This window comes from Capsicum annuum, chromosome 6 (genome assembly GCF_002878395.1).
Source record: "Capsicum annuum cultivar UCD-10X-F1 chromosome 6, UCD10Xv1.1, whole genome shotgun sequence".
Classification (NCBI taxonomy): domain Eukaryota; kingdom Viridiplantae; phylum Streptophyta; class Magnoliopsida; order Solanales; family Solanaceae; genus Capsicum; species Capsicum annuum.
This window is the reverse complement of record NC_061116.1, coordinates 121,100,639-121,108,697: the sequence shown is the minus strand read 5'-3', so window position 1 is coordinate 121,108,697 and position 8,059 is coordinate 121,100,639. Positions and strand designations below refer to the sequence as shown.

Sequence of the window (8,059 nt, the reverse complement as noted above, 5' to 3'; positions counted from 1 at the left end):
TTACCGTTTATTTTTATTTGTCTAATTTAAAAATTAAATAGATAATTTACTATTTTGTATCTATTTTATCCTTATTATTAAATGGTAAAGTTACATTACCAATCATTATTTTTTAATAGCTGTGTCATTTCAATTTGGGATGGGTAAAGTGGTACAGAGTGAGTATTCATGGATAGAGGGAGTAATTAAGTTGTTCAGTTCAGCTCCCATCTCCATAAATTAATTACTAATTAATTATCATTTAATCCTGTAACTATTAAATAGAGTTAAGTTATTGAATTAGAATTGACCTACTTAACAGCAAGATTATTCACACTAAACAAAAAAGGAAGAAGCATTAAAAGCCGAAAACTGGAAAAAGGTTGAGAAGAAAAAAAGTCAAAGAAACAACAAAAAAGAAAAGGTAAATAAATCCCACAAGCAACAACGTACCAGATTCTTATGTAATTGTCTGATTAAGAGTTTGGTTAAATTAATTAAAAAAAAAAGTCTAAAAAGAGCAATAGAGGTTAATGGTAGTAGTATAAACAAAGTGGAGGGGGTTATAGTAGGAAGGAAAACCAAAGATTCTGGAGAGAGAAAGAGAGTGAGAGGAGAAAATAGAGAAGGGTAGCTGAAGTTGTCTTTTTGGGTTGGTTTCTTCTAGGACTTTGCTTTTTGGCTTTTGGGTTTCTTTTCAGCTTTCTGTGAAAGGGGCTTCCATGGAGAAACTCAAACATAACTTGAGGTACTAGGACTTCTTGGTTTCATGAATCTACTTTACTTTGTGTGGATTCTGCATACTCTGGAAGTTTGGATGTTGATTTAGGGCAGAAAAGTGTGACCTTTTCTTTTTTATAGACCCCTTTTTATTTGTCAAAAATGAAGTTCCAATCTTTTTTCTTAAAATTGATGTTAACTCTTTTCTGCTCGCTGTGTGTGTGTGTGTGTTTATGTGGAGTGGAATTTGGGGGTGAAAATTTGTGTCTGTTGTTTCTTTTTTTCTTTTTCTTGTATTTTTTTGTGGGGGAGTGGGTTCTTTTATAATTTCTTGATATTATTTGTATGTTACATTCCTCATAACTGTTGAAGAAATAACGACAAAATAACATACTTCATCCTCAGAATGTAATGAAGAATCACTCTTTCTCTGCTCCTTTGTGCTCCTCTTTTCTTATCTCAACACCAGCTTCAAGAAGCTTGAAGTCGAGCAGAAATAGGATACCTTTGGGTAGGGGAAGGAAAAACGGGGGAGGGGATTACAAGTGGAGAATCGAACCCTAAGGAACAAGGTGGAAGTTCAGGTAGCCAACCAACTGAGCCACTAAGATTACCCTAGAAATAGGACAGTAATATGTGAATCATTGTTATTATCTTGGGAGCTTGTAAAACAGCTAGGATTTTTTTAGGGGAAAAGATGGAAAAAGGGACAGTATTATGAAATCATTTGGATGATAGATGACCTGAACTTGTGCGTGTTTTTTGTTTTGCTAGTAAAAAAGATTTATCCTTTAGTTTGATTATTTCTGGTTCTTGAAGGTTGAATTTGAAACTTGAAAGTCAACTCAAAGAATGGAATTCAAGAAACGAGATTAAAGGGACCTAAAAATTCATTTCCCTGTTTGCCTTTTCATTTTCTCATTATTTTGGTTTTGATCTGCTTGAAAAAATGAAGCCAGAGAGAGGGGGAATTCTCATTCTTTGTGGTGAATGATTTTCCTCTCCCTTGATCACCTTATAGCAGCTAAATGTGCAAACTCCGAATTTGAACTTACGGAAAATCTTCTTTAAATGATATGGCTTTAATTAAGATGGTTATCAACAACGTCTTAGCTGAGTAAATTGGACGATTTTGCAAATTTTTCATGTATTTGGGTTTTAGGTGGACAATCTATGTTTTTTCTGGAATGCTTGTGTTACCTTCCTCCGCCTACACTTGGATTTCTTTCAACAATATTTCTTGTCAATACAATAAATGTATGATGTTGCTTTGTCACTGCATGTGTTCAATTGACTTTGTTTTTGTGAAATCACAACTTAGTTAATTTTCCTTTTCTTCAGGGTTACACAGTAATGCTAGAAACATGGGGAAAAAAGGCAGTTGGTTTAATGCCCTCAAAAGGGTTTTTACGTGCAACTCCAAGAAGAAGTCTGCCCATGTAAGTTTACAAAACTCTGGTTTCTTGAACTTGGTATTCTCATATCATTTATTTCTGTACCGCAGGGGTGGTTATCTTATAATGAAATAAGTCGAATTCAATGATTGATTTAGTTTTCTTCTTTCCTATTAAGTCGATCTAACTTCTTAAACTGATTGGAATTGTGTTTATAAAATGGACCATGGGTGAACTATTTGGAGAAATTCAGCTCTGGCCTGATTGTTTTAAATATTCCCGAATGAATCATATCAGGATGGGTATGTTTGCTCGGACTCTTCAAAAATATATTCTGATGCGTGTTGGATTCTCCCAAAGTAGTGAAGTTATGAGGGATGCGACACAGGTGCCCACCATTTTGAAGAGTCCGAGCAACATCTAGAATTATATTAACAGAATAAAAAGGACTGTGGGAGAACTTGCTGGATATCTATGCTTCAAACATTGTTGTAACACAACCTTTAGCTAAATTGGATGATTTTTATAGGGATCAGCAAAGAAAACTGCTAAGGAAAAGAAGAAGGGTCGTAGAATACTGAGGCATGGAGAGATCAAATCATTCCTCTTCAGAGAACCAAGCAGTATTGAGAAAATACTGGGGGAAGTTGATGATCAGAAACTACTTGTTAGGCCTCCTACTTCTGAACAGTCTGGTGGTCCATCTGCATTCCCTGTGACACCAACTTCTCCAAGAATCAGTTCACCTAGAGCTGCATCTCCTCAGACATCATATAGGGCTACATCTCCTGGTGCCACTTCTCCAAGGATCTCCTCTCCGAGGGCTGCTTCTCCAAAGGTCATCTCTCCTAAGGCAGCTTCTCCAAAAGTGAGCTCTCCCAGGGAAGCTTCTCCAAGTGCTACCTCTCCTAGGGAAGCTTCTCCAAAGGCTATCTCTCCTAGGGAAGCTCCTCCAAAGGTTAACTCTGCTAGTGCTCCTTCTCTAAAGGCTATCTCTCCTAGGGCAGCTTCTCCAAGGGTCTCTTCCCCTAGATCTACTTATTATGAGCTGAGTAGGAACCACAATGAGATTAGCTATGCCAACTGGCCAGAACCAACTTTAACGCTCCACCTTTCAGCAACCAAGATACAGGCGGCCTACAGAAGTTATATGGTAAGATTCAAGATAACTCCATCATGCAATGTTTGGCTGAAAATAGCCTTTAAGAATACTACTTGATTTTTGTGAGTTGGCTAGATCTTGAGTGATAAGTTGTAGGTCATGTTATTGCAAACTCGTGATATATTAGTAACGATTTTGTCATTGTTGAAACCACTTTAATAGCCTTCCAAGCAATCATTTTCATGTCTGCTGCAACTATTTGTTATTGCCAAAGGCGAGCATCAAGCTGAGCTAGTAAATCAATCATGTGAAATGCTTTGTGCTTTGTTAAAGACATGCATCTCTCGTAGTCTAGGATTGGGTGCTTTTTTTGTGGAGAAATTCCCTACTGTGTTAGAGAACTGGTAACAGGTAAAACAAATCTCCAGCCCTTAATTAAAGCATGTATGAGTTCATTCAATGATCGGGATATGTTACTGTAAATAATGGATCTTGGACCTAACTCAACCACAAAAGCTAGCTCATGAGTGGAGGATTGCCCAAGTTAACTCAACCACAAAAGCTAGCTCATGAGTGGAGGATTGCCCAAGTTCATATAAGGAGACCAATTACCCATTCTTTTTCCGATGTGGGATACTTAACACTCCCCAGCACGCTTAGACCTCGTTAACTGGAGCGTAGACAATATAATATGGAGGCCCAATATCGGTGAACAAAGATTTGGGATGGGCTTGGTTCTGATACCATGATAAAGAATGAATCTTGGACCTAACTTAACCACAGAAGCTAGCTCATGAGGGGAGGATTGCCCAAGTCCATATAAAGAGACCAATTACCCATCCCTTTTCCGATGTGGGATACTTAACAGTTACTACCACAATTGAGATTTGTTATTGCATTTCCACTTGATCTGCATTAATCCTTTGACCTTCTATCATTTTCTTTATGATAGTTTTACTTGACCATTTAAGCTTCACTATTCCTTCTTAAGCTCTGAGCTTCCTCAGATCGTATACCTTTCACTATTTGTTTTAGTAGATTGACTGTGGAACAGATTATACGTAACTGATTAATTAAAAGAAGGCCACTTTCCTTGTCTGAGAACTCCATTTTCTTTTTGAATTTTGACAAAAATAAAGTAACTTGTGGATTATCTGAAATGGATAGGGAAAAAACAGAGATTAAAATTTTTGTATAAGTAATTGAGACCCCTAATCTTTTTTTGACATTATGTTTTCAAGAAACCGTTGCCGGTCCTAAGGACTTCACTGTTAAGAGTAGCTTTCCTCAATGTCTTAATTATACTCTTGAACCAGGGAAAATACAGAGTCTGCATTCATCTGTTACAAGCTTCCTGAAAAATTCTTGTAATTTAGTTCTTATCAACTTGTTAGAAGAACTTCTTATGTTAAATGAAAACAATATAGAGTTGTGTTATCATTGTTATTGCCCTTTGTCTTGATTCAAGTAGCGATGAATAGAAGTTCAGTGCATCATTTAAAGCTTCTGATTTCTTTTCTTTAAAAAAAAAAAGAACCCAACCATGTGAGCCATTTTGCAAAGTTCACCTTCCCGCAGTCAAAGCAAGACTTATGGGAGGGGAGGATACCACTCAGCACCGCTCCGTGGGGTGGGGTTCATAGAAGTTCAGTGCATCATATAAAACTTCTGATTTTTTTTTTCTTTAGAAAAAAAAAAAAAAAGACCCAACCAAATAAACCCTTTTGCAAAGTTCACTTTCCCGCAATCAAAACAAGACTTATGGGAGGGGAGGATACCATGCAGCACCGCACCGTAGGGTGGGGTTCATAGAAGTTCAGTGCATCATATAAAACTTTTGATTTTTTTTTTCTTTAGAAAAAAAAAAAGAGAACCCAACCAAATAAGCCCTTTTGCAAAGTTCACTTTCCCGCTGTCAAAACAAGACTTATGGGAGGGGAGGATACCACGCAGCACCGCACCATAGGGTGGGGTTCGTTAGAGTCCTTTCCCATTTTATTCCCTTTCTAGAGTAGGTCATTGATGGGACAAGAATGTTTGGTTCCGAGATAGAATGTATCAATTGCTAACAAAAGTTACCTATGTGAATGAAATCTGTTTCACAGACAAGGAGGGGTTTCAGATCTTTGAAGGGTTTAGCAAGACTTCAAGGAGTGGTCAGAAGCAGAAGTGTAAAGCGACAGACAGTAAATGCCATGAAACAAATGCAGCTTCTAAGTAGGGTTCAAATGCAAATTCAGTCAAGGAGGACTCAGAGGTTCCAGGCACTCCATAGTCAAGCTTACATGAATGATAAAGAAGTTGAGAGCACTCTAAGCAAATGGGCTCCGCTTGTAAGTTTAAACTGCTACTGATCTCGAGTTGTTCACCTATTTAGTGGTGATGATATAGGCCGATGCCTTATCTTGGAGGCACTGTTTTCCTATGTTCCTTAGTTGATTTAACAATTCCAAATATAGGTTCTAGGAATTCATTTTGTACATATATTGTAGTTTAAGGATGTGAGAGTTATCGAATTAAAGTTCTTTTCCTTTTCAAACATATTTTGAATTGTCTGTTGTTAAAAAGGATATTTTGGTGTAGACTGAGGCAGGTAACCATGATAATTGGGATAATAGTATGCTAACTAAAGATGAGGTTGAAGCAAGGCGGCGGGAAAAAGTGGAGGCAGGCATCAAGAGGGAGAGAGCAATGGCCTATGCATATTCTCACCAGGTACATTAGACTCATGTCCTTCAGCACGTAAAAAAACAGTGGTGACTAAGGGCAACCAGTGTGTAAATGTGCTTTGAAAATGCAGAAATCTATCATTCTATTTCGTGTAATCTGTGGAAATGGCAAGTTATTTAGATATTGTCTCTTAGTGCTTCCCTTGCTTACCAATTCTCTAAAGTTGTACAAATCCTGGTATTTAAGTGCACCATTACAATTTCTGTCTGTTTGCTGCCGAGTTATTGTGAATTTCTTAGCAGTCCTCTTTCTTACCAAACCTTTTACATAATATGAATCCCGATACTAAATGCATCATAATAATCTCTCTGCTTTTGCTTTTGACTGATCTTAAGTCTATGACTTTGCACTTCAAAGGTTATCAAATCAAGATGCACTTGTGCAAATTACCACAAACATCAGAACTTACAAATTTCAATTTTGTTGTTTCAACTTTCCCTAGTTATTCTGGCAATGTGTCAAGGTAAAATACATAATATTGCATTGGTTCAGAGTACTTCATCATTGTTTGTTATTCTTGGCCGAGACATGTTGACAAACTCAGTACTTCTGTTAACTTTATATGTGGCTTACTATGTCGCATACCTCTTTTATCAGGTGCGGAGAAGCAACCCCAAATCAGCTATGGACATCCGAGCCAGTGGAATTCCTTGGTGGTGGAACTGGTTAGACCGCCAGCTACTTCCAGGAAATGATTCTGAGAGCCAATCTGCTGCAAAAGACGTCCATCTAACACCATCAAGTGCAATATCAGAACACAAGCCAAGCCCATGGCGTCCAAGTCATAATTTCAGACACCTCCATTTGGATTATGACAGTCATGAATCAGTTACACCTAGGTCAACTAAGTCTGCAGTTCCATTAAGGGGCAAACTAATGCATACTCCCAGAAGAACATCATCACCAATGAGCAGCTCGAGCATATCAAAGTACTCTAGGCGCCGTGCTAGTGCTGCTGATTCCCCTTTCAATCATTCCTTGAAGGATGACGACAGCCTCATAAGCTGTCCGCCTTTTTCAGGTCCAAGTTACATGTCACCAACCATCTCAGCCAAAGCTAAGTTCAGAGGAAAAACCATTCTTGAGGAGAGAAACATAGGTACCCCATCAAACAGCTCAAGGAGGAGGTTATCGTTTCCTTTGACTCCAAGTAGTACCGGGTCCGTCAAGTGGAACAAAGGGTCTTCTGTAAAGGATCATGACTCTATGGGAGATCATATGAGTGTGCATTCTAATGTTTCGACACCAAGTACTATAGTTGGGAGGAAACCATTTAACAGATTTGTGTGATTATTCCATCTATATTTAGCTCTGAAGGTACCTGTGTTTCTTTTCTTTTTGATGTGTATTTAGTGGTGTATGTTGTTAACAGAACCCTAATGTAAAATAATTGTGTGCACATTCTCTTGTATGAAGGGCGAGATCAAAATCTGTTTTATCACATGACTGTTATTGCTTTTGAGATTTGGAGTCTGGGAGGGGAAATTAGGCCATAAATGGAATGTATATTGGACTTCGTAGTGATTGAAGAAAGGATCAATGGTATGTATTTAAGTTAGAGCTCCCTCTTCTGGTGCTCTTTTATGATCTTCTTTATTATTATTATTACTAGTTTAGCCAATTTTGTGTATTGCAAAGGTTTTTAATAAAGTGCAAAAAATTTAAATCACGTCACAAATATCCTTTACACTTTAATATAACTAGTTTAGGTCTATGCGTCTCGCGTGTACATCGCTTTATCGAGTTTAAACGTTATTAAATAATAAAGTTGAATACAATAATTAAATTCAACATTTTTTGAAAAATTTATTTAATTAAACCTAATTCTTATCAAAAAAATTTGTCAAAGTCGATAGACATTCATCTACCACTTGTAACAGCAACAAAATAATACGATGACAGAGACATCAAAACAATATAATTAAATCTAATTTATACACAAAAAATTTCTCAAAGCCGTCTGACACTCATATGTAAATTATAACAAAATAATATGATAATAGAGATATCAAAATAACTAAACTTTACCTTTACACAAAATAATTTCTCAAAACAGAGATATAAAAATAATATAATTAAACCTAACCTTTACCTAAAAAAAATTCTCAAAGCCGATCGGCATTCATTTACCACC

General features: G+C 37.0%; 1 protein-coding gene across 2 annotated transcripts; it reads left to right on the top strand.

The window, feature by feature from the left end:
* The first annotated feature begins 337 nt into the window (after positions 1-337).
* Positions 338-7,546, top strand: LOC107873192 (protein IQ-DOMAIN 13). Of its 2 annotated transcripts, none has more exons than XM_016719941.2 (6): positions 338-727; positions 2,041-2,138; positions 2,623-3,246; positions 5,301-5,528; positions 5,779-5,910; positions 6,523-7,546. In XM_016719941.2, exons 2-6 carry the CDS (start codon positions 2,064-2,066, stop codon positions 7,213-7,215), a joined length of 1,752 nt encoding a protein of 583 aa, XP_016575427.1. In that variant the 5' UTR covers positions 338-727; positions 2,041-2,063; the 3' UTR covers positions 7,216-7,546. The 2 variants fall into 2 exon arrangements, with proteins under 2 accessions (XP_016575427.1, XP_047270817.1); XM_047414861.1 differs by lacking the exon at positions 338-727 and adding an exon at positions 1,262-1,283.
* Positions 7,547-8,059: the final 513 nt, after the last annotated feature.

Excerpts from the sequence above, each read along its gene's own strand:
- LOC107873192 (XM_016719941.2), top strand. The coding sequence starts at position 2,064 with ATGGGGAAAAAAGGCAGTTGGTTTAATGCCCTCAAAAGGGTTTTTACG. Across the intron at positions 3,247-5,300 it reads CGGCCTACAGAAGTTATATG|ACAAGGAGGGGTTTCAGATC; the intron begins GTAAGATTCAAG and ends TCTGTTTCACAG. Across the intron at positions 5,529-5,778 it reads TAAGCAAATGGGCTCCGCTT|ACTGAGGCAGGTAACCATGA; the intron begins GTAAGTTTAAAC and ends ATTTTGGTGTAG.